The sequence below is a fragment of the Rhinopithecus bieti genome, unplaced genomic scaffold (assembly GCF_001698545.2).
Source record: "Rhinopithecus bieti isolate Rb0 unplaced genomic scaffold, ASM169854v2 scaffold_32012, whole genome shotgun sequence".
NCBI classification, from domain to species: domain Eukaryota; kingdom Metazoa; phylum Chordata; class Mammalia; order Primates; family Cercopithecidae; genus Rhinopithecus; species Rhinopithecus bieti.
In genome coordinates this window covers 1,637,544-1,664,112 of record NW_016814432.1, presented here as the reverse complement: position 1 = coordinate 1,664,112, position 26,569 = coordinate 1,637,544, and the positions used below count along the sequence as shown (strand labels likewise).

The window sequence follows — 26,569 nt, the reverse complement described above, 5'->3', positions numbered from 1 at the left end:
TTTTTTTTTTTTTTTTTTTGAAGGTGGCATGGCTAAAAGGGTATCAGTAAGTGTTCATCTAAAAAAAGGGAATAACTGGTTCATTAGCGATGCATTCAGTGAAACAACGTTGAGCTGGTGTCTCATTTGTAGGACTTCTCAGAGCCTTTAATATGTTAATGTGCATCATGAATCCTGAAAAGGGGGTTCTATAAAATGCATTTTTCAAACATATTTGGCCTTGGAAACCCTCTCCCTCCTACATACTTTCAAGGGCATGTCTGGGCTGCAGAGTACGAGAGATGTTGCCACGTATATTTTGTTTGACCTGCATGAACTAATATGTGAACGCAATGCAAATTATAACAAGTGGAAATTCTGGGATTTTAAAGGCTGGGGTAAAACAGTCCTGTCACCTCTGCCAATCCACCTGAAGGAAGAGAAGGGGGATATGCATGTACATCAAAGGATGTTCAAAAGAACCAGAGGAATGTTTTTCTGCCTCTAATCCGAGAGAATAAAATAACTATTTTCCTGGCTTCTTAAGAGTTTATAACTGCTAATTGGTAAGATATGGACAAACATTGAAAACTCTAAGGAAATGATCTGCAAAAGGTCAACCACAGCAAGAAGCAGTCAACTGTGTAAAATTCCACTTCCTTGAGAACAAATCGCTGCCCTGCCTGTCCCCACCTCTCTGTGGAAGGACAATTGCTCAATTAGCCCAAGTCCAGGGCTGACTAGGAAGTATGCAGGCAATGATTTATACTATGTTATTCTTTAAAAAATAGTCTGTAGACCCCCAAAAGCAAAAGCAGGGACATAAAAAGATATTTGCACACCATATTCGTAGCAGCCGTATTCATCGTAGCCAAGGGCTGAGAGAAACGCAAGTGTTCATTGATGGATGAACAAAGAAACAAAACGTGGTGCATGCACATGATGGAGTATTATTTAGCCTAAAAAACGGAGGAAATTCTCACACATGCTACACATGGATGAACCTTGAAGACATGCTAAGTGAAATAAGCCATCACTAAAGGACAAATATGGTATGATTCCACTTACATGAGGTGCCTGGAGTAGTTAAATTCATAGACACAGAAAGTAGAATGGGGGTTACCAGGAGCTGGGGTGAGGGGGATGAGTTATAGTTTCATGGGGATATAGTTTCAGCTTGGAAAGATGAAAAAGTTCTGGAGACGGATGATGGCGATGGGTGCACAACCATGTGAATGTCTTCCACTGAACTGTACACTTAAAATGGTAAATTTCATGTTATGTATGTTTTCCCACATGCACACACACAAAAGTTGAAAGAAAGTGTTATCTTCAGAAAATGGGCTAGCCAGTATCCCAATTAACTTAAACATGGATGGCAGAGCACTTGGAAGAGAATCCTGGATCAGGCAGCAGAAAGCACAGAGCAGCCGCGGTCTTCCTGCCTGTGGTCTTGTGGGTTATCTTCGCAAGAAACTCTCCAAGGTGCAGGCCTCTCTATCTGACGTCTCATCTCTGCTGGCAGTGAGACGTCCTTTCTCCCCAAGCTTGTCAATAGGTGAAAGGATTGAAGGATGTTGCCAGCCAAAAGGAAGAGTGACCAGACTGGCCCCCCTCCCTCGGTCACCAACCCCCTCGACTTCTCACATGTTCAAGGCAGGCCACCCCAAGCTCTTAGGTCCTGGCCTTGTGTAAATACGTTTTCTTCGTTTGTGCCACCACCCAGTCCCCAGTATTGTGGGCCAGGCCTCAGGAGGGACTGCAGAGCAGTGCCACAGTCTTAAGTGTTTCCTGACTATTTATTGGTCACCTACTGAGTGCCAGACCCCAAGCAAACAACAGTGCAAAAAGTGCTGTCCTTCCTCTTCAGCGTTGGGGCAGGTCTAAGAAAGGACGATGCTGAGGGGTAAAGAGTAGTGGCAGCAGACACAGAAAGGCGCTGTGAGTGTGCCCTGGCCAGCCCTATCCATGCCAGGAAGACTAGAAGGGATGAGGCTGGAGGGGAGTGGAGAGGAGTTTTTCGTGTTAGAAAACACAGCATGTGGCCAGGCGCGGTGGCTCATGCCTGTAATCCCAGCACTTTGGGAGACTGAGGCAGGTGGATCACCTAAGGTGGGGAGTTTGAGACCAGCCTGACCAACATGGAGAAACTCCATCTCTACTAAAAATATAAAATTATCTGGGTATGGTGGCACTTGCCTCTAATCCCAGCTACTTGGGAGGCTGAGGAAGGAGAATCACTTGAACCTGGGAGGCGGAGGTTGCGGTGAGCCGAGATTGCGCTAATGCACTCCAGCCTGGACAACAAGAGCGAAACTCCATCTCCAAAAAAAAAAAAAAAAAAAAGAAAGAAAAGAAAAGAAAAGAAAGAAAAAGAAAACACAGCAAGTATTAGGGTTTAAAAATGTGGGGCAGGCTCAAGGGAGGCTTCCAGGAGGGACACCTGCACCTGGGCTGGACACTGAGTAAGAATGGGTGTGGGGGCAGGTCCTGTGAGGGCACACCCTGCACCCATGTCACAGAGGGGAATGTTAATCAGGACTAGCCTTAAAATGCAACTGAAATGTTAAGTCAATCAAACCTTATTGGGGGCTTCTGGTTGATGCAATTATTGTTAGAAATATCCTGATCAAAGATCACAGCCTTTCAGAAAAGGAGGCCCAAATTCCTGAGCCTGGCTCTGCAGGGGACAGGGAGGGGAGAATGAGAGGGAGGGCCGTTAAAGGTTCAGCCTTTCGAAACCACCTATGGGTGGGCATGAAGTCTGTGGGCTATTGGCCAGTTGTCAATGAACAGATTGAAGTTATGGATGAGCTCAGAGGGAGTAGGGTCAATCCTATCAGTCCTTCGTACCTTAGTGTGAACTGCTTTCATCTCTTAGTTAAAATTAGCCGCCCAGATATTTTGGTTTTGGAAAGTAGGAATAGAGAGGAAATTCTGAAAAAGAGGTCATCTGAGAGCACCTGAGAAGCACTCCCAAATGAGGAGACGTCCAATAGTTGGGGACAATATGAGGCTACAGAAAGAGAGGTTCTGAAAGTGAGGGCACATGGCAGACAAACATATCCACAGCTCAGGTGGCCAGCTGGGGGCCACAAAGACCGCCATTTGCCAGGGCCGACCTCGGTCATTTCCTCCGAGCTTCCATGCTTCTGTTTTAGAGGTCTAGAGTTAATGGTTAGAATATTGCAGGTGGTTGTATAACGCATGGTAGTCATTGGTTACATGACTGTCCTCTGAGCTCCACTGGGAGCTCTTTGCAGAAAAGGGCTCAGATTAAATGCATATCTCAAAGCGCACACTCTGCTGAGAGGGAGCGTCACTTCCATCATTTCCTGTAATCCCCACAAAGCTTTATGCTATAGGTGTCATCTCTACCTTGGAAATTAGGTTCCAGGGGGCTGAGTAATCCCCAAGGTTCCTCAGCGAAGAGGCGGTAGTGCTAGGGTTCAAACCGGTTCTCCTGCATCTGAGCCCAGTGCTCCTTGCCCGCGCCTCTACTCCCTGGATCTCCAGTCACTGAGAGCCTGTGGCAGGAAAGCTCTGGTCCTCTGCTGAGGGAATGCTGGCTCCTTCCACAATCACTCAGGCTTGGAGGGTAGGCTGGTTGTGAGACTTTGAAGAAGCCTAAGTTTAAAATAAATGTTTAATGTTTTTTTCCCCAAATTCTGAAATTGCTTTTGTAGAACCTGAAGGAACCAACCTTCCTTGCTGTTGTGTACAACTGCTCTTCAGCTCACTGTAAAACTAGGCAGAGGAAGGACTTCCAGGAAGGCATCTCCTTCTAGCTCTCCGCTTTGGCTCAGGAATTTCAGTAGCCATCATGATAAATACATCACTTATGCGGCACATTTGGGGGCTTCGAATTTCTACACTGTTCCCCTAATAAAAGCGCACCGTCAGTTGTTTAACCTGCTTTCAGAGGAATGCAGTTCGTCTCAGGACGACACTCACACGCAAGTACCAACATGCTTCCTGATGGAGTGCAGAGTGGCTCGCAAACTTGAAGCCCTGGGAAAATCTTACAAAAATCACTGAGCTTTTCGTATGTTTAAATGTGGTGGAAATGCCTGCCTACAATTCATTGCTCTTTCTAAGGTTTTTAGCAAGGAGCAGGCAAATCAGGAGGCCTGGCCCGCCTTCTCTCACTAACTCATCCCTGTTGAGAAATACTTTCCCAGTGGCCTCCAGAACCTTGTGAAGGGAACATACAATTCTGCAGGGCAGGTTCCATCAGAAAATATTTCCCCTCCTTGGCTTGAAACCCTACAAGCTGGGGCTTTGGGGCTCCTTGCAGTTAGCTGTGGGCTGGATGACAGCAGAGGCCCCACCCGTTTTGTTTGAGTTTCGCTCAAAAGGCTTGCCCAGGTCATTCTTACAGAAAGGGAGGATAAAGAGGTCTCCATCAAACCCTCACATGCAAGAGATGCCTACAGAGAGGTGGAGGGCCTGGCTGCCAAAGCCACTCTCGTGTGCTGCAGAGACAGGAGGAAACGCCTCAGAACAGCTGCTAAGTCACCCTTGGGACACAAACAGCAGCTGACTGGTAGTGCCACCTCCAGGTGGCTTCTCCCTGCCCAAATGGTACTAGCACCATTCCCACGGCCTCCTTATCAGCCCTAGGGAGTGAGTCCCAGAAGCTGTGGGGTCACACAGGGGCCACAACTCTCTAGGGCCAGGGATCCCTGCCTCTAACGAATGGTAATCCCCTCCCCACATTCCTCCCATCACTCCTGCTTCCTACCCTAAAAATTTTGAAAAGAAAAAGAAGGAAACTTGCCTAGCTTATAAATAAGTCAAGACTTTTCACTGGCTGCCCTGATTCTGCCAATCAACTTTTAAATATTAGAACAGAGGGGTAGCCAAGAGTAGAAAGGATTGACAATGTTCAGCTTATAATGTGCACGGCAGTCTATGCATAATCACCACAGGCTGAAAACAATCCAGTGTCCGTCACCAATGGAGACAGAAACACAATGTGGTCTACCCATGCAGTGGAATATGGCTCAGCAACAAACAGGAACAACTATCAATGCACACAGTACCATGCAGGAATCCAGGGATGAGACTGACACGGCGGACCACAGGCTTCCTTCATATGACCTTCCAGAACAGGCAAAACCATGCTATGGGGATAGATATTAACGTAGTTGTTGCCTAAGGGCTGGGCTGACTGGAGATGGGCAGCGTAGAATTCACTAGGGTGAGGGAAATACCTTAATTTAGGGGGTGGTTGATGGGCATATATACAAGTCAAAACCTACTAAGCTATACAGTTAACATCTGTCCATTTTACTATGTGGTCATTATGCCTCCACTTTAAAAATTCTGTGAAAGCTGGGTAGGGTGGCTCATGCTTGTAATCCCAGCACTTTGGGAGGCCAAGGCAGGTGGATCACCTGAGGTCAGGAGTTCGAGACCAGCCTGACCAACATGGTGAAATCCCATCTCTGCTAAAAATACAAAATTAGCCGGGCGTGGTGGCACATCCCTGTAATCCCAGCTACTTGGGAGGCTGAGGCAGGAGAATTGCTTGAACCCAGGAGGCAGAGATTGCAGTGAGACGAGATCATGCCACTGTATTCCACCCTGGGTGGGACAGCAAAACTCTGTTAAAAAAAAAAAAAGGGGGGCTGGGTGCAGTGGCTCACACCTGTAATCCTAGCACTTTGGGAGGGCGGGTGGATCACAAGGTCAAGAGATTGAGACCAGCCTGGCCAACATGGTGAAATCCCATATCTACTAAAAATACAAAAATTAGCAGGGCGTGGTAACTGGTGCCTGTAATCCCAGTTACTTGGGAGGATGAGGCAGGAGAATAGCTTGAACCTGGGAGGTGGAGATTGCAGCGAGCCAAGATCGTGCCACTGTACTCCAGCCTGGGTAACAGAGCAAGACTCCACTTTGGGAAAAAAAAAAAAAATCTGTGAAATTATTTAAAATGGGTCCCAAAGACAGGGCAAGGACTGATGGATTGTGAGGAGCATCAGTTTTTGTTCTTCCAACAGCACAAGGTCAGACAGCAGAAGAGAGGAGATGCGAGGGGTGTGGCCAATCCACCAACAGAATAACTGCAATGCCTGGATCAACCTCCAGGAGAGTGGGCATTTGCTCATATCCTCCCTTGTGCTTAGGAAGTAGATCTCTAGGCTGAGAGCTCAGAAAAGAGATGTGAACGATTCACACAGATGCTATGTCAAGGCCTGAGGTTCTTAACAGGTGTGCTGATGGGCTGCCTGTCAGTTCCAAACAGGAGCCTTACTGTCACACTACCACAGGCAAGAAAAATAGCCCCACCCCATCCCCACTGCTCCATAGAAACCCGGGCAGAGAACCCAGGCAACAAGGGCACTGGGAGCGGTGCTGGGAGTGAAGGGCCCATGCTGGAAGTCCCCTGCTCAGAGGGGCAGTGTGCAGGGGCTGGGATTCAGGCTGCTAGGGTCTAAATCTCAGCTCCAGCAGGTGGCTTAGCTTTGCTATAAGCCACAGAGAAGCCCACTTCTCAGGGGGCTGTCAGGATTCAGCCGTGGCATCTGTAAAACACTCAGCCCAGCCAACCCGCAGCAATGAACACTTCCTCCTCTCCCTTCCCTCTCCCTTCCCCATCTCTTCCTCCTGTTCCTCCCCACTTCCCCTCTCTTCCACCATCCCTGCTCCCCTTCCCCTCCCCCTCTCTCCCTTTTCCCCCTTTCCTTTCCCTCCTCCTCCCCTGTGACAGGTATCCACACTCCCACCCCTGCTCCCAGCTACCTCTCCTACAGTGGTGGAATCTGCCCCTCCCTCTAGTACCTGCACCCTTCTGTCACCACCTGGATTCTGAACACAGCAGCCAACTCCCACGGAAGTCCCAGCAGTTGCCTTCACTTGCACATCTCTGACTTACAACAGACAAACTGGATGGAAAGCCCACTTATCGCAGCAGTGATGTGAGAACACACTCAGCCCATGCTCCAGGGATGCAACTCCCTCCCTTCTCCCTGAGGAGGCCCTGCTGAACTGTGTCCACCCTGCCCCTAACAAGACATGCTGGAATCCGAACCCCAGAACCTCAAAATGTGGCCTTGTTTGGAAATAGGGATTTTACAGAGATTATTAAGCTAAAGTAAGGTCTCTAGAGAGGACCCTAATCCAACATGACTGGTGTGCCTACAAGGAGAGATGAGGACACAGACACACACAGAGGGAGGACCATGTGGGGACAGAGGGAGAAGATGCCATCTGTAAGCCAAAGAGAGAGAACTCAGGAGAAACTGGCCCTGCCCACACCTGGATCTAGGACCTCCAACTTCCAAACCTGTAGCAGAATACATTTCTGTGGTATTTGTTATACAGCCCAGCAAGCTAATACAGCGTGAGAATGAAGCCAGGGCAGAGGATGACCTAGAAGAGAACTAGAAAGCACTTGAAACTGCAGCCCATCCTATCTCTGGACTTCCAGAAATGTCATCTGTACTTTTGTTTGTGTGTGTTTTTATTTGTTTGTTTTGATTTTTGAGACAAGAGTCTCGCTCTGGAGTGCAATGGTGTGATACCAGCTCACTGCAATCTTTGCCTCCCAGGTTCAAGTGATTCTCCTGCCTCAGCCTCCCGAGTAGCTGGGATTACAGGTGCCCACTACCACATCCAGCTATTTTTTGTATTCTTAGTAGAGATGAGTTCACTATGTTGGCCAGGCTGGTCTCGAACTCCTGACCTCAGGTGATCCACCTGCCTTGGCCTCCCAAAGTGCTGAGATTACAGGCGTGAGCCACCACGCCTGGCCACTTCTGTGTTTTTTTAAAGCCAGTTTGATGCAGGGTTTTCTGCTACTTGCAGCATCCTGACTGAACCCCCCAAGCTTTCAAACCCTTCACAGTCTTGTGCCATTCTCTCCTCCTAACTGAAACAAATGTCTTCTCCCACTCCTTCCCATTACAGGGCACACATCCCAGGGATTCCCAACTCACTCTCTTCCCTATCTCCATGTGCAGTGCACCCCTCTGCCAGGCTGACTCTTTTGGTCCCACCTCTGCCTCCTGGGACTACCTGTTTTCCAGACACACTCACAGATCCATCCTCCCCGTCTCCAGCAGCTCCCAGCACAGTGCTGTGCACAAACTGGCGGCTCAGTAAACATCTGAACGTTACACGCTGCTCAGGACACGCCTGGTGCAGTATTTCCCCCATACAATTTTGAACTATGAGATGAGGCCACTGTGTTTGCTATATAGATTCAAACAGTTCGCAAAAGAAAGGCTGCTGTATGTCGTCGCTTCCCTCAAGGAGAAAATGCCTTCTGAAGACTTGAAAACCTCCTTTCAGTAAGATGATCCATAGATCCTCAGTCTGTAAATTCCCTGGTAACCTTCTGGCTGTCAAAGGTCATTTCAGCTTCCCAAACACTGCTATTAAAAATGAGATTCATCATCAAAGTTGCCGTTGGCTTTCCTCACCACCCTCCCGTTGGTCACTTATCTAAGAATCTGCCCCAAAAGAATTATAAATGATAAACAACAAGAAGGCAAATGAGAAATGAATTAAACAGAGAAACCACTTGCTTATACTTAAACACATTATCAGCAAACACATAAAACCAGAAAAAAAAGAAAGAAAAACCCAAAACAAAACCACACACATCGAAATTCCCTCCACGTCTTGATGATACCCATTTTTGACAAGTTGTTTCTTACGGGACTTCCCAGAAAAATATTACAAATAAATCTTCTCTTAAAATGAAATTACAATTTTAAAAACCACTCTGGAACCTACTAGTTTTTTTTCTTTCTTTCTTTTTTTTTGAGACAGAGTTTTGTTCTTGTTGCCCAGGCTGGAGTGCAGTGGCACCATCTCGGTTCACTGCAACCTCTGCCTCCAGGGTTCAAATGATTCTCCTGCCTCAGCCTCCCAAGTAGCTGGGACTACAGGCATGTGCCACCACACACAGCTAATTTTTCATGAAGATTTTGATGACTCCAGGAAACAGAGCTCCAGAAACCAGTAAGCCCCAGACAGGCTCCTGTGGGAACCCATCACCTTCTTGCATTTCACTCCCTCTGGCCAGATGGGCTCCAATTGAACATCTTTGTTGCGTGTTTGAAAGCAGCTCTGAGAGTCAGACATGGGCCCCCGCCAGGACACCCAGCTAAGTCTCCTCTGCCACCACCGTTGTTGACAGCCCTGTGCTAGAGGCACCAAGAGCATCAAGAACACTCAAAAAGGAAGGCAACGCTACCAAGTCCAGGGCCAAGAGAGTGGGACAGGCAGACAGTGCTGTGATCACATAAGCAGGACCCATCCTGCTGGGGAAGGGGTCGCTCTGGTGACCTAAGGGGGGTCCAGCTAATACCTAGCACACTCACTTTCCGAGCCGGCAAAGCCACGAGGTGCCTGCCTCGGCACAGGTAGCAGATGTTTTGCTAGGACTAGATGATCCATCAGGCTCGCTGCCTGGGTCCCTGGAGGGAGCCAGCCCGATCTGTTACTCAGCAAATGTAAACAGTGCTTATGTTCAGCTCTGGCCTCCAGCGCTTGGAGTCTGTGTCCCACGGGAGAGCTCCAGTTTCCTGCTGCTGACAACACTAAAACCACCGTAATAGGAATTAATTATGGAAAAGGCTAGTTTGAATTAGAGACATTTTGAAAATAAGTACCTTTTACTTCCAAACAGACGTTTCCTTTTCTAGTAATTAACTGTTATTCTAAGTAGAGGTTCAAAGGACCTACTTCAAGGAGTGACTTGGTCATTAGCAACATTCATTCCTGCATAAATACACTCTGGCCCTTTTCCCAAACATGCTTTCCCAGGTGGGCTGAGCTTTGTTTATCCCATAAGGAGCTCAGCAAGCCCTACCTTCACAGAGGGCAGGGAACCCTGGCTGCCTCGTGGGCATTCCCAGCAGGATGAAACGCCCTCGGCCTGAACACCCATGTGCCCCGTAGGGCGAGTTAAAGAGCAGATGTCCCACTGTCCCTCCCCACAGGCCTGGCCATCTGTTGGGTGTGGTCAGGAAATACAATGGATGTTTTTATTAGTCTAGACCAGGGTTTCTCAAACTTGGCATATTTGGGGCTGGATCATCCTTTGTGATGTGGACGGTCCTGTGCCCTGTAGGATGTTTAGCAGCACCCCTGGCTCTACCCACCAGATGCCAGGAGCGCCCAACCCCCATGCCCCCAAAGGTGTGACAACAACAACAAATGTCTCCAGACATTGCCAAGTGTCCTCTGGGAGCAAAATCATACCACGTGGAAATTGTCCAGAGAACTTCCTTTAAACGATGGATGCTGGGGTCCTACAGGCATTTCCGAAAGCTCCCCAGGGTGACTCTAAGTGCACTGGAGCCACCACAGCCCTGGACGAAGACGGGCCAGTTCCACATGAAGAAAAGGCTCTGTGACCTACCTAAAGTTCTGAACAGCAGTGGTTTCAAGACATAATCGACTCCAGAGCCCAGTATGATCCGCCCAAGTTTGATTAGTTGCCATTTCAGATAAGCTACATAACTCTTCTTAATCTTCAACAGCTCACTGAAATGTGACGTTAGGTTTGAGCTGACTTATGAATCTGTCCTCTTTTCTTCTTGTCATCCTAGAATTAAACCATCCAACCTCACCCAGATGAGAGCAAAATCCTTTCGCCACCTCCTTACTGGCACCATGCAGGAAGTGTTTACAGAGTGCCTGCTAGGCCCAGGGGCTGAGGATATATATTCGGGCCAGGACAGCAGGGGTGGGAAATGGGAAGGGAGGAAGAGGGAGCCAAGAAGGTCTGAAGGAGGCAACAGGACGGAGGGGTTGACTCTGGGCTAAAAGAAGAGTATGGGGGAACACAGAGCATTGTCTGGGAAATCAACAAATAGGTGGGTGGAGCTCTGAGGTCCCTGTGGGGATGATGGGGACGGAGGCAGGAAAGGCAGGCAGAGACCTTGAAACCGACCACCCAGGCCCAACTTCATCTTAAAGGTCATGGAGAGCCACGGAGGATTTGAAGCAAGGGAGTGATAAAGAACCGCTCAGCTACAATATCCAAGGACCAAAACACTGGGATTTAGGGAAAAGGCATAGATAAGATCAGGTGCCACAGGAGAGAGCCAGTCCAGCAGGTTGGGGAATGCACAGGCCTAGGGCTTCAGGGAAACACCCCGGGTGCAGATACATATCGGAGCTGCCCTGCTCAGGGTGCATGCTGGAGCTCTGCTGTCATGTCCCCTCAAAACTCCAGTGTTTAAGCTATAACCCCCAGGACCTCAGAATGTGACCGTGTTTCAAGAGAGGGCTTTTAAGGAGGGTATTAAGGTCAAATGCAGCCATTAGGGTGGGCCCTGATCCAATTTGGCCGGGGTTCCTATAAGAAGAGGAGATGAGGACGCAGAGACACACAGAGGGAAGACCGTGTGAGGACAGAGTGAGAAGACATCTACGAGTCAAGGAGACAGGCCTCAGGAAAAACCAACCCTGCTGAACCTTGGTCTTGGACTTCCAGCCTCCAGAACTGTGAGGCAATACATCTCTGCTGTTGAAGCTGCCCATCTGTGGTACTCTGAAGCCCTAGAAACTTACCCAGGGAGGTCAACTGAAATCCCTGAGCAATTGTGTGGGGTCTGGCATCAGGCAAGCCTGACAGCCCCTGCAGGGGAGAAACTATGCAGTGCTGGGCTGGGGCCTGTAGGAGGCAGGAGCACTGGGCACTGGGCAGAGGAGGTGCTCTGCAGGAGCTCAGACATGTCGAGAGGGAGAGGGCTCTGGCCCCCGGGTAGGACGATGGCCGTATTTTGTGATAGGGACTTGTTCAGGTGGTTTTCAAGAGGCATTGAGTAACATGGGTGTATCCTGGAGGTACAGCGCCTCAGGGGCTGGCTTGAGGGGCTGTAGACAGACCCCTTGGGTAGACACGAGCCCTTCTCTCCTGGATCTCTCCCATCAAGTCCTAAAATCTCATTCTTCTATCATTTCCTTACTTACAAAGTTCAGGAGACTCATTGTCTACTAGAGGAAAAAATCAAGCTATGTCCAAGGCTGATGCTATGGCTTTGTAGGGGGGCCTTGCGGGGTCAGGACCCATACCCTCCTCTAGGCCACATCCTCTCTGCACCCTGCACATGTCCCTTCCCCGTCTTCATCAGCTCCTCACAGAAGAGGTCCTCTCTCAATCCTTTCCACTGCCCAAACCCAAGCCCTCCTTGGGGATGGCTCAGATGCCACAGCCCCCGGGCTTCCCTGCCCACCGACAAAAGCAACTCCTCTGCACCCCTGCACCTTGTCCTGTTCTTGGGCCAAAGCACCTCATGGTGCGCCACATCTGCCTTCCCGGGATGTGCTCAGTTCACCCCCACACCCTCGGCTCCCATTCCCTGCCCCGCTAGTCCTATGCCACATGCCAGGGATATTCAATTTCCCAACTGTCTCCGGCTACATGAAGAGCTCCCTTCTCCAGGGCAGACATGGTCTTCTACCCATCTGCGACACCAGCCCAGGGCAGATGTTCTGGAGGAAGATCAGGGACACCACGCAAGCGGCTGCAGCACTGCCTCTGAAGGGGAGGGCAGGGGAGGGATGGAGGGATTGTCCGGAGCTGTCTTCAAGAAGGAGGGCATCACCCAAGTTCCCAGCCACACACGCACCACGGCCACGGGGTAGAGGCGACCCAGGTGTCCGCCGATGGGTGAACAAACAAACAGAATGTGGTGCAGGCACACAATGGCGTATTCCTCAGTCTAAGGCAGGAAGGAAACGCTCACACACACTGCCACATGGATGAGCCTTGACGACATCAGGCTGAGCGACATGAGCCAGTCACAGAAGGACAAATGCTGTGTTACTCTATTTACATGAGGTACCCGGAGTAAGCAAATTCAAGGAGGCAGAAGGTAGCATGGGGTTGCCAGAGGAGGGGAACGGGGAGCTAGGGCTTCATGGGGACAGTTTCAGTTTGGGAAGATGGAATCGTTCTGGAGATGCATGATGGTACCAGCTGCACAACAATGAGAATGTACCCAGTGCCACAGAACTGTACCCTGAAAAATGGCTAAAACAGTACATTTTATAATTTCTAGTTTTACCACAATTACGAATAAAGACAATTTTTTAAAAGAGTAGGACAAAGACAACCCACTTACTGCAGACGCTAAAGTATATCCATTTGAGAACAGTGGAGTTCTTCAACACGTAGCAATCAAGGGCGCCCAATTTGTAAAGCATCTTGTAAACATACGCAAAAGGCAGCTTTTCATCTAATCTGGGAGGAAACACTCTACAGTGCAAATTACGATGCTAAGTACATAACCCGTCCATAACACAATATGACCACTGAGATGCTTGTGGTTGTTTTAAGCCAGCATTATCTCCTTTGCACCTATTTTAAAAATGTTTCCAAGAAATAAAGCATGCCTGTTGGCTAGTTGAATTAAATTATATAAAGGACTGACCCCCCTCCCCACTTTATAAAAAACACAACAAAACAAACCAAAAAAACACCTGATCAACACTTAACTAGCATTCCTATGAGTTAACATCCTTAACCACGCATCTCTGTGACGCAGCTCTTTGGTTCTCCTTTCAGATAAGTAAAACAACTGTCTCAACTTTGAGAGAGTAGCACTTTCAAACGGAAGACTGCTCCCTGGCTCCTTCATGCCGCTGCACACCTTGAGCTAACCAAACATCCCAAACAAAATTGGTTAGGGCTTTGTAAAGCTGTTCCCTGGGAAAAGCAGGCCCTCAAAAAGTGTGTTTCACTTTTGACCAAAAGAAATCTAGAAAAAGATATGAAATACAACGAAGGAGAGGCAGAGAAGTTGCTGAGAAACAAGACAGACAGACTGGGAGAGGCTTGGGGAAACCCTTGCTTAGCTCTGCAGTGGTGACAACATGCTTTGTCAATAAGGGACTCTGCATTTTTATTTTCCATGGGGACTTGCGAATTATGTAGCTGGCCCTGACTAGAAGAAACGTTTGGAAAGCAGGAGACTGGCCCTGTGTGAAGGCAGGGGTGGGAGTGACAATTGGCAACACTGTGTTGGTGACTGTCCAACGGCTCCTTCCAAGCTTCCTGGGTGATCTGGAGCTAATATCTAAGGCCATGTTTAATTATTCCCAGAAGAGAAGCCTCAGAAGGTGTGTTCCTGCTAAGTCCACACTCAGCTCAAGTAGCCAGCAGGTGAGTTACATCCTGAGTCTCTGGGAGAGAAGAGAATACTTTGTTTAAAGCATTTAGTGGTTAAATCGTCAATACTCAATTACCCTCAATTAATTGCCAGAGACATCTGCCTATAAACCCTTCCACCCCAGCTTGAAGAACAGCCGGAACCATATCCTGTCACACCATTTGAAGGAGTCCCCAGCCCTGGGTAACGTCACTCCCTGCTCCAAAACCTCCTTTTCCTCACCCCAACCCATGCTGGGCATCAGATTTGCACCCAGGGAGCTGGTGTTGGACAGAGAGATGCTGGCCTCTGTGTTGGCCATTGCTTGGCCAGGGATCACATGAGCAGAAGCATCAGGCGAAGCCAGTTTGAAGCGGGAACCGAGCTCACTTCTGGAGAAAAGGATGAGATGATATGGCTACTGAGTGTCCTAAAAGACACTCCCACCCCACTTTGTGATCTCAGATCCCACCCTCCACCCCCTGCCCTGCATCTTTCCAAGAAATTCCTTTTATATTTTGTTAATGTAATTTAAATTTGTTTTAGTTACCTGTAGCCAAAAGAGTCCCAAGAGAGGTCTGACAGGATACAATACCATGCAGATGCCATGGACGGGCGAGTGCTGGCGGTATCCTCTCACAGCAATGGTTTATCTGAGAGGAATCCACGTCATGCACTCAACAGCCCCTGCCCTTTCCTAGACAAATAGGCGCTTGTCAATCTCTAGGTCACTTGTGCGGAGAGAGATCTGCCCATCAATAGTGACCAAAAGAACAAAACAACTAAACCCCAGCCTGCAGAAGATTAAGGTTTTTACAATACTGGGGTCAAAGTCCATGGCCTCCCATAAAATCTCAGCTGCAAGTGGGAAGGGGCCCCAGCCCTTTCTCCAGTTTTCAGCTTTCCCCTAGCTTTGCTCTGAGCTCTGCTGCTATGGGCTCAAAGTCACCATCAACTCCTCTCTCAAATTCCACTCTCTCTGAGCCCTATTTTCGCGCAGCACACCCAAGCCAGGCTTTCAAACACATGAAGCTCATCTTCCACTAAATGGCATAAACTCAGATTTCCGGCCTGAGAACTCCAGGAGGCAGTGAAGAGCCAGGCAGAGCCCCACTCTCCCGGCCCCGGCTAACCAGGCCTTGCCTACCCAGGAAGGTCCCCTCCTTTCTGATCCTGGCCTCTCTCTGAATCCTGTGGCCCAGTGACCCGTTTTGTTTTCAGGTTGGAACTCAGCACATAAACAAACCCTGTGGAGGGTGCTTTTTGGTGGGGTTCCTCCCATCACCCTGGATGCAGGCTTCCTGTCTGAAGGGCATACCTAGCTCTGAACGTCACCAGTTTCTGGGCAAAGGCAGCAGACACCTGGCAGCGCCCAAGGAATAAATCGTTCTTCCAGGTGTGGCCTTCAGCTCCTCCCCCTCAAAGCGCTTCTCAGGTGACTCACCCTGGTCATCCTCACCCCACCAAGGGGAGGAAGAAAGGCACCTGAGGCTTCCAGGGTGGGGGCTGTTTGCCAGGCACGTGGGGGTGGGGCACGCTTCCCAGTGTTCTGCCTCTGTCCTCACAATGTCCCTCAAGGTCAGGCAGCACTGACCCCATTCTACCGTTGAGGAAACAGGTACAGTAATGCTCCAGGAGACAGATGCATGACAAGTGGCAGAGTCGGGCCCTTTTTTTTTTTTGAGACAGAATCTCGCTGTGTCCCCCAGGATGGAGTGCAATGGCACCAACTTGGCTCCCTGCAACTTCCACTTACCAGGTTCAAGCAATTCTCCTGCCTCAGCCTCCTGAGTAGCTGGGATTACAGGCATGAGCCACGGCACCCGGCCACTCTTGCCCTTTTCATGACATCAAGTTCAGGTGAGTTCAGACATTTATGGTGTTGACCTCATAAAGTCAAAGACCTTCAGGAGGGGAGAGGGACAGACATCCTTCTAATCAGGGTCCAGTGAGGGCTTGGATAAGGGGACAGCTGGTTGCCATCCTTCAGATGGAGACTGAGCTGACCTGAGGGATGAGCGGGAACCAAGGGGCTGAAGGAAGGAGGGAAGGGGCTCGGGCAAGTGGAATAGCATTAGCAAGGCACCGAGGCAGTAAGAGAGACTGGGCTGGGAACTATACACAAGATGCCCCCTACAACAAGGAGGAGTGGCAGGGGAGGAGAGGAAAGGCACGTGACGCTCAGGTCTGAGGGCACCCTTGCTGGGTGCTGCAGTGACTGGGAGCTGTGGAAGGCTTCAAGCGGGGGAGCGATGTGGGCAGGTTTCCCTCTTATTTCCTGTCTCTTGGGCCTGTGGTGTTAAGAGCAGCAAGACAAGACAGGGGGCCTGGCTAGCAGGACTAAGAAGGCAGAGAGTAGAGAAATCTGCCCAGAGAGGCGGTCTGCAGAAGCCAACCCATGCAAAGCCACAGCAGAACTGTCCAGAAACCCAAACATACAGCAACCACCATTCTCAAGAACAACGGGAGGGTCACCTCTGAAAGGCCCGTGCCAGGGAGAAGTCACAAGGGGTGGGAGCCCCTGCCAGCCCTTCCTGGCCCCTCTCCCATGGTAAGGGCCACTCTGGAGCAGAGGATAAGGAGAACTGGATTCAAACCCTAATAGGCTGGTGGCTTTGGACAAGCCAATGGCCCTCCAGCTCAGCCTTCTCATCTAAACTGAAGGCTCGGACTAGATGATCATACTAAGCATAGCCATGCCCAGGACACTCTTTTACCTAGACTAAGCAATTAGCAAAGGCAAAGCTGGCTCAATTGGAAGGCAAATTCTAGCCCTGTGGTTTCACATATCTGGGTCTTTCAACTGTGTGGAAATTTAATTAGCTTCCTCCCTTGTTGAGTAGGAGGGCAAGAGAAAATGCCAGAACACTCCAAAGTCTCCGTGTTTTCTATCGACAGCCCTAGGAACAGGCTTAGGCCCCCTTGTCTGGCCTCTGAGCTTCCAGTAGGACTTCCCACCATTCATCCCCAGGACCCCCGTGCAGACCAGCATGTCTGCTTCCCAAACAGGCCCAGCTTCCTCCAAAACCTCTGGTCAGGCTGCCTTTCCCTGTCAAAAGCTCTCCTCCCTCCCCTCTGCCTATGGGTGGCTGCAGAGCCCCAAGTGTCCATCGTATGTGCAGTGTTTGGGCCCAGGCCATCTTCTCATTCCACATGCCCTCCTTTGAAGCCCTCCATTCCCAAGGCCTCACCTCAGCTGGCCAAGGGCATCTCCTTGGTATCTCCCAAGAGTGTCTGCCTCCCCGTCAGCCCTGGGATAACTCAGCATCTTCTACAGGCCTCGCTGGCTTTCTCCTGTGCACTCAGCACAGCCTTCCCTCCTCCACCACACGAGATCCCACTGCAGCCAGAAAGGTCTTTTCAAAAATATGAATTCTGATGCATCATATCCCTTATCCCACTTAATACTCTTTGATGGTTTTTCTTTGCTCTGAAATTAGAGGAAAAGTTCTTAGCACGGTTTATAAGCCGTCACCACCCCCCTTTCCCGTATCAATTGCTATCAGTTCCAGGCCCTGCATGCACAGGGCCTTTGCAAATGCCATTGCTCTCTCTGGAAAACACACACATCTCTCCTCTTTTGCCTCTCTCTCTACCTCCTACTCAAACCTCAGCTCTTGTCTCAGATGTCACTTTCTTACACAGACCAGTCTGTCTAGGTCAGGGTTTTCTTGTTGTTGTTCTAGTCTCTCAATCTTTCTACACACTTAACTCAGTTTGTAATTAAAAGATTATTACTTGATCGGTTTGGGTGTGCCTTCCCCAGAAGTCTCTAAGCTCTATGGAACCTGAGCTGTCTACTTTCACCTATCATTGTATCCCCAACACATAGCACAATGCTCAGCTCAGAACAGGCACTCAAATCTGTGCAAAGGAAGAGAGAGGAAAGAAAAGCACAATGCTCAGCTCAGAACAGGCACTCAAATCTGTGCAAAGGAAGAGAGAGGAAAGAAACTTTTTTCTTTTTTTTTTTATTTTTTTTATTTTTTGAGACAGAGTCTCACTCTCTTGCCCAGGCTGGAGTGCAGTGGCGCGATCTTAGCTCACTGCAAGCTCTGCTTCCTGGGTTCACGCCATTCTCCTGCCTCAGCCTCCCAAGTAGCTGGGACTACAGGCGCCCACCACCACACCCAGATAATTATTTGTATTTTTAGTAGAGACGGGGTTTCACCATGTTAGCCAGGATGGTCTCGATCTCCTGACCTCGTGATCCACCCACCTTGGCCTCCCAAAGTACTGGGATTACAGGTGTGAGCCACTGCACCTGGTCTCTCTCTCTCTCTTTTCTTTTTTTTTGTTTGAGATAGATGGAGTCTCACTCTGTTGCCCAGACTGGAGTGCAATGGCACAATCTCAGCTCACTGCAACCTCTGCCTCCTGGGTTCAAGCGATTCTCCTGTCTCAGCCTCCTGAGTAGCTGGGATTACAGGCACCTGCCACCATGCCCAGCTAATTTTTATATCTTTAGTAGCGATGGGATTTCACCATGTTGGTCAGGCTGGTCTCAAACTCCTGACCTCAGGTGATCCACCTCCCTCGGCCTCCCAAAGTGCTGGGATTACAGGCGTGAGCCACTGTGCTGGGCCAAAAAAATTGTTTTAAGTGGCCCAGGGTCACACTCATTAGTGTGATAAATGTTTATCAACTGGCTCTATGAAGAAAAAAAACAAACCTGGATCTGTACTGTTTGCCAATTCCTATGGTGTAAATGCTCCCACCATGGTGAATTTCAAGTTGCCAGCATGACATTACTGAATGTGAAGTTGGATAGACACGTGCAGTGGGCTCAGAGTCAGTAGAAGCCAAGCTGGCTCCCACACACCACCCATTTATGGCAACCTCAGGACAAAGATTCAGAAAGTCCACCATGTTTTTAAATGACACCAACTTTTGACTCAATCCTACCTTGGACTAAGACCAAAGTAAAGGCAACTTGCAAAAAATGTTGCTGACAGAGAGGGAGAGGAAGACAGAGTGAGAGGGAGAGGGAGAGATCTGCAGATGGTTCAGAACAGGAAGATGAAGAAGGAAAGGGAGACCTATGACCTGGGAAGACTGCTATCTCCCAAACGGAGGTGAAAAGGCTACTTAACAGCTGGTTAGCCTCTAATCCTTACATTACTAAGGGCCACTGCCAAATTAAATGTTTAGGATGTTGTTACGAGCAAGTTAAAGTCTGCATGAAATGCTGGTTATATCCTCTGACCTTTCTGGCAATTTATCCTAATAGCTCAGTAAAAGCAAAACAGGTATCTCCAACCCCAAAATAAAGAAGTTATAAGATCATAAAAATATTAGAAGAGAACATAGGATTTCCCCCCAGTCTTCCAGGAATCTTCCAAGCCTTAAATCTAACATAAGAAATAATTAAAAAGAAGATTAATTCATATAACTCTAACCAAACCGTAAGTTTCTACATAACAAAAATATCCTATACATAATTTAAAGAACCAAACTCGAGGAAAATGGTTACGAGTCATCCAGAAGGGTTAATTCACATCATAAAGTGCACCTTTAAATACATAAGAAAATAATGCTTCTCACAGCATATACACAGACCTAAAGGCAAAGGAAATGAAGAGACAGTTCAAAGAACAGGAAATATGGATGGCTCAAAAACTTTCAAAAAGATGTTTAACTTCCTTCATAATAAGAGAAGCGCAAATCACAACAACCACCAAATACAATTTTTTGCACATCAGACTAGAAAATATGTAAACATTTGATAACCCCCTGGGTCAAGGAGGGTGTGGGGAACAGGACTACACACATTATTAGTATAACTGTACATAGCTAAGATTTCTACACAAAACACTCTGACAGTACCTATCAACGTAAAAATGCAGGCTACTTTGACCCACTTCTAAAATGTCTTGCACATGTGCAAATGTCTGCGTATGCCAAGATTTCAAGATATATTGTGAATATAACAGCAAAGACTGGAGACAAACTCAATGCTTCCTCAGCAAGTGATTAGTTAAATAAATGGCAGCCCAGTCTGACAATGGAATACTATGCAGACATAAAAAAGAATGAGTACCTCTATGTACTGATGTATTCATCTCCAGCATAAGTTAAAAAAAAAAGGCAAAACACAGTGTTTAGTGTTTCTGAGACAAAATATATAAATGAAAGTAGAACATTTCTGGAAGGGTATGTGAGAAACTGCTAACCATGGTTGCTTCTGAAGAGGGAAACTAGGGGCAGAGACAGAAAGAAATGTTACTTTTACTCTATGCTTTCTGTACGATGTACATGTATTACCTACTATAGTCAATTTTTTCAAATAGATATGCATGAATATATCCACTGTTGTTGCATATACTAGACAAAAGCCACCACTGGAATGACCTCAGGGTAGTCAGTTCAGTTGTTTATTATTCTTTTTGAGATGGAATCTCGCTCTGTTGCCCAGGCTGGAGTGCAGTGGAGCGATCTCGGCTCATTGCAACCTCCGCCTCCCAGGTTCAAGCTATTCTCCTGCCTCAGCCTCCCAAGTAGCTGGGAATACAGGCGTGAGCCACCATGCCCGGCTAATTTTTGTATTTTTAGTAGAGACGGGGTTTCACTATGTTGGCCAGGCTGGTCTGGAACTCCTGACCTCGTGATCCGCCCGGCCCGGCCTCCCAAAGTGCTGGCATTACAGGCGTGAGCCTCTGCACTCAGCCGTCAGTTCAGTATTAGGTAAAGAATTTAAGAACTTTTAATAAATCAGCAAACTATCATGCATTTAAAATGTTTCGGAAGAACTGGACAAATACTTTTGATAAGGTATCAAGAAAATAGTGGATTCCATTAAATGAACACTTTGATTAGAACTGTAAAAACAGGTTTGTGTGTAAGGCATTTCAAAAGTGAAAAATAGTTATCATATGATAACTAGGATCATGGAATTGTGGGCTATTTTTAAAAGTGTTACTGTTGCAATGATATAATTATTTCTAGTCTTAATTAAATTGTACTTAAAGTCACTTTAAATAACTTCTACTCTTTAGCCCTAGAAAAAGGATACAAATTACTTCCCAGGATATTTAAGCAACTTTCAGGATAAGGGTCAGAAATCTTTGCAAATTCATGAGAACAGAGGAAATGCTACCAGAAGACTGGAGCTGGACAAACATCCTACACTTCAAATACAGAAAAAAACTGGGCTTGGGAAGTTCAGCTGGCATTGATTATTGGCAAAAATTCTAGAGATTACTCAAGAAAGTGATGAGTATTAGAAATCAGCGGATTCACTCAGAACAATGAAGGATACACTGTACAAATTATTATTATTTTTTGAGACAGGGTCTCACTCTGTTACCCAGACTGGAGTTGCAGTGGTGCAGTCTCACTCACTGCAACCTCTCACTCCCAGGCTCCAGCGATTCTCCTGCCTCAGCCTCCCTAGTAGCTGGGATTTGAGGCGCGCGCCACCACACCCAGCTAATTTTTCTAGTTTTAGTAGAGATGGGGTTTCACCATGTCGGCCAGGCTGGTCTCAAACTCCTAATCTCAGATGATCCACCCACCTAGGCCTCCCAAAGTGTTGGGATGACAGGCGTGAGCCACTGCACCCAGCCTGTGCAAATCATTAAGAGCAATATTTGTAAGTCCACGGAGTTTCTTTTTGTTTTACCTTTGTTGACTAAGATCTCAGAAGTATCTGAGAATTTGGGCTGCACAGGGAATGCTGGTGTGGGAGAGGGAAGCCAGCTGAGCTGGGCTGCAGACCTGTTTGTCCTTAGTTCCCCAAAACTTGCTGTCTATGTGACTTGGAAGGAATTTGATTCTTTTCTGCAAGGCACTGACAATACCTTTCAACAGAGCTGGGAGATAAAATGCAGAGCTTATGAAAGTCATCGGAAAGTTGAACACAGATAGTCCCCGACTCAAAGCGGTTCGACTTGATGATTTTTTGACTTGATGATGGTGTGAACATAATACACATTCAGTAGAAACTGTATCAATAAGGGCTGCTTTATTCACCAGAAGTGAAAAACACAATGGTTGTGTGAGTATCTGAAGTACACAACCATTCTTTTTCACTTTTAGTACAGTTACATTCCATAAGTTACATGAGATATTCAACACATTATAAAATAGGCTTAGTGTGAGATGATCCTGCCCAACTGTGGGTTAATGTGAGTGTTCTGAGCACAGCTAAGGTAGGCTGGGCAAAGCCAGCATATTCAATAGGTTAGGTGTATTAAATGTATTTTCCACTTTCAATATTTCCAACTGCTGAGGGGTTTATCTGGACACAAGACACAACCCCATCCTAAGCAGAGGAGCATCTGTACCTGGTTCTTATACAGAACACATGGCACACTCAAATGTGTGTTCAGTGACTTAAAATCCATGATTATCACTTGCTATTAGTCTGGCTAGTGGCTCACACCTGTAATCCTAACATTTTGGGAGGCTGAGGCAGGAGGACTGCTTGAGGCCAGGAGTTCAAGACCAGCCTGGGCAATATAGCAAGACCCCATCTCTGCAAAAAATAAAATAAAATAAAATTAGCCAGGTGTGGTGGTGCATGACTGTAGTCCCAGCTACTCAGGAGGCTGAGGCAGAAAGATCACTTAAGCCTGGGAGGGGGAGGTTTCAGAGAACTGTGATCGTACCACCGGAGACTGGCCTTGGGTTATTATTTTTAATTAAAGAAAATAATGTATATGAAATGTTTTATCAACTGTAAAGGGCTGCACAAAAGAAAGTGACATTAGCGTTGTCATTTTGAAGGCACTGCAGATTCTGCAATGCAAATTCTGGTGCCGATAACAAATACCGAGGCCAAGGCAAAAAATAAAAACACAAAGATCCTAACAGGAGAGATCCAGAAACTCAAAACGATTAAGATGAAACCTAAGTCATGGTCATGCTACATGAGCCTAAAACTGAGAAAATCCTGACTTCATCCACCACTCCCAGGAAACCAGCGTTGGTGGGAGTTGCTGGGGGTTGGTGATCACGGTCTGGCAGCAGAAGTATGTCATGTCTAGTTTAAGCCTAATGCATCAACTCTAGGTTGCAGTAGGGGAAGGACAGTATCCACCAATCCCCTCTTTGGGTTAGAACACAGGGCCTGGCTGAGTTGCTTTCTGGGTACCATGCGTAAGAGACACACGTGCCAATCAGAGCAGGAAGTATGGCAAATTTTTGTACATATAGAATAGCTTAACTACTGCAGATTTTTCAGCCGGGAAAGAAGCTATTGAAAACACATTTTATTTAAGAAATAATTTAAAAACACAATTGTTCTGAGGAGCAAGTGGCACAAATAGGCATGAGTTAACCTGAGTTTTATTTACCAAAAAGTGTACCTCCCTGCAAGGAGGAGCAACTACGGGATGGACTAGCTGCCTTGTTAACCAAGCGCTCCTTTCCCATCGATGGAAGTGTTCAAACTAGGATGGATAACTTCATGTCAGAGATATCACACAGAAGGGGAGAGAGGTTTGTCAGCCCTAAGATCCCTCTTAACTACAATAACCTGGGATTCTAACTGGCTTGACAGTTTCATGTGTGTAGGTAGGTGCTAGGATACCAGCAGCCACATGAGAAAGAGGTCCTGAATTGTGCCTGGTAGCTCTTCTGTCTTCCTCTCCCTATCTGGCACCTAGGGACAGAACAGTGCATACATTGTAGGGCACGCACATGCTAAAGGATACATGCTAAATACAGGATACATGCTGAAGACAGCATGAGGCTCATTTGCAAGGGAAAGATCATGGAACAGAGCAGGAAAGAGGCACAAAAGGCAGCTTCTCAAACCCGAAGCTTTCATTTGCTGAGAGAAGGCAAAGGCTCCTTCCACTTCTGCTTCTACTTGGGACACGGGCTGACAAGCACCTGACCCCTAGAACTTCTGCACTCATCATAGTGTATATCCCACATTTGTGCATCTGCTACAGTATTCAACATACACAGCAGCACAGGAAAAGTCTGCCTTCCAACAGGCCAAAATGTGCTTGAAAAGCTCTTTGAAGCATTTGTTATGTGCTTAAAACACACAGAACACTGGGAAGGCAGTCCTTTATTTAGATCTTTTTTGTCTGTGAAAATCAATATGTCCTTTCTAGGCTTTACTGTATAAGAAAATGTGTGTCTAATTATTGTTCCCAGGTTTTCCCTCTCAGTCTGGCCCAGTAACTGCAACTGTCATCAAGCATCACCCAAAACATGCCACACACACGAGTGCTGTCTGTGCCCCTCTCAAGTGCTAATTTAGAAAAACTGCCCAGCTCTCCAATATGCCTCCATAGTCTGCTTTTAAGAACTATTTTTGTTCTCTCTTCCCACCACGCATGGCTGAGTGTGAACAGCTGTTTCCTGGGTCCTCACTGCCAAGGTAATGGCACTCTATCCCACCTCATCACTTTCAAGTTCACCTCTGCTTTGACCCCTGGACACAGCACTCTTCACACATACTCACTTTGATCCATTCTTCTCCCTCTGCTCTAGAAAGGGACTTAAAATAATAATGTTGCCAAATCCTCAGTCTGTCAGACATACACAGTGATTTAAATAGTCATTGTTCTTAATTTTTCTGTGCTGCTAAACCAAAAAAGAAATATCGCCCTCCTTGAAATGAAAACAGTCACAGAAACACCTTTAGAAAGCAGGGGGTAGGAGGCGGGTGGGATCAAGGTGAACCCAGCTAGAAGGACATTACCCCATTACCTTGCAGGGCAGCAGGGGCAGCTCAGTGAGACAGTTCCCACAGGACAGAGCATTTCTGGCCAGGTTGGTACAAGATTAAAACAATGATTATGATGATGTAAGAGTTTCATCTTACACATCCATGAGCTACAACTGTTAACCAATGCACAAGGGGGTGGAGGTTACATGCACACTGACTATTTAAAACTGTCCAATTTCATACATTTCGACAAAGCATTTAAAACTCTGCCAGAACTGCCCAGAATGGGTAGGGGAGTGGGGTGGGGGAGAGTCTATATTTACTTTAAAATGTGAATTATTTATTTTAGACACAAGGAGCAAAACTGCAAATGTCTTGATAGCTCCTATATGTTAAGAATAAAATTATAGCTGTCTAGGGCATTGAGTGTCCACCATTACCCACTCTGTGTTTAGGCCCTCACACTTGCCTTTCAACTCCCTTCTGCTACATTTCACACCATGCAATACCTCTGCAAGGGACCTTTAGCTACACGACTCAGAGGACAAGGTGCATGTTTCAGCTAAAGCACAACCCGTTCTCAGTGCCTCAGCCCAAAGCAGCTGCTGTGTAAGAGCAGTGACAGCCCAGGAACACCCAAATGACATATTCTCCACGTCCTTCCTATACTGTCGTGATGTTTACTGAAGTGCTGAGAAAACATTGGAGGAGACGCTGGGGCAGTAAAGTCTAAAGTCAGATATCTTTGGGGGAGGACTGAGCATGGGGTGCGGGTTGGAGGTTTGCAGGAGTCTTTGCTTCTCTGGCTCTCCAGTTCTTTAGCGGGCTTTACCTCTGTCAAAATCAAGTGCGAGATGGGAGACTACTGCTTTGTGGGAGACTCAGGGACAACTAACCGGGCAGAACAGGGCCGTGGTCGCGGCTCCCCCAGCAGACCTTGAACGACGCCAGTCCGACTCCTCCAGAGCCGGCTGGTGACAGGTCAGCTGCCTCGCCCCGAGGGTGGGGGAAGGGCGCGCTTTCCATCCGCGTACTGGGACAAGCAGTTTGGGTGCAAACTAGTAAAGGCTATGGCGCTCCCTTTACACCCAAGTAAAGGGATGTGGTTTGGGGGACGGAGGGAGATTAAGCCAGTGCGGAATGCCGTACACACACTCTAGCACCACCACTTTGGGGACTTCGGGTCTCCCGCTGGCTTGGGCTTGGACCTCGATTTGCATGGAGAGGGTCGGAGGGACTGGGCGGCCGCGGCCCTTACCTTGCTGACCACGTTCTGGACGAGGCCGGCGCGGATGCCGTAGTCCCACGCGTGGCAGTCACAGTTGGAGGCGTTGTCCCCCTTGTCCGGAGGGGATGGCAGGGGTGGTGTGTCGCCTCCGTCCGCGCCGCTGCTGTTGCTCCGGTTGCCCGCAGCCTCCCAGGGGGCAGTGGAGAAGGGGGTGGTGGGGAGGCTGGTCCAGTTGCCCATGTCCCCCCCCCGGCCTGTGGTGGTGACCCCCGCCAGCTCGGTGCCTTTGCCGGCCCCGCGACACCAGAAGTTGGGCTGGTCCAGGAGGAACGAGTCCGAGAACTGGCTGAAGCCGATGAACAGCGCCGGGATCCAGGTGAGCAGCACGAGGGTCTTCTGATAGCCCCCGCCCAGGCCCCCGAGGAAGGGCAGCACCGACCCGTCATAGTCCAGCAACAAGAGGCTCGGGGCCGCAGCAGCCGAGCAGCAGCTCGAGTGCGGGCCGCCTCCAGGATGCAGTGGAGGCAGCGGCTGGATCTCCGCGCCGCCGCCGGGGCCCGCGCGTCCCCCGAGGGGCGCTGAGGCCGCCGCGTCCCCAGGCGGCAGGGAGCCGTT

At 48.2% G+C, this 26,569-nt stretch overlaps 1 protein-coding gene and 1 long non-coding RNA gene across 3 annotated transcripts in view; one reads left to right on the top strand and one right to left on the bottom strand.

Annotated features, from left to right (window-relative positions):
• Positions 1-26,258, bottom strand: part of SLC22A23 (solute carrier family 22 member 23) — a 191,505-nt gene extending 165,247 nt beyond the window's left edge. For both annotated transcript variants that reach the window (XM_017850292.1, XM_017850293.1), the window contains exon 1: positions 25,985-26,258. In XM_017850292.1, coding sequence (XP_017705781.1) covers positions 25,985-26,194 — 210 coding nt within the window. In that variant the 5' untranslated portion in view covers positions 26,195-26,258. The remainder of the gene's footprint in view (positions 1-25,984) is intronic.
• LOC108514224 (uncharacterized) overlaps positions 25,335-26,569 on the top strand; it is a 5,994-nt gene continuing 4,759 nt past the window's right edge. Inside the window, exon 1 of the long non-coding RNA XR_001881157.1 lies at positions 25,335-26,330. This is a non-coding gene — a long non-coding RNA (uncharacterized LOC108514224). The remainder of the gene's footprint in view (positions 26,331-26,569) is intronic.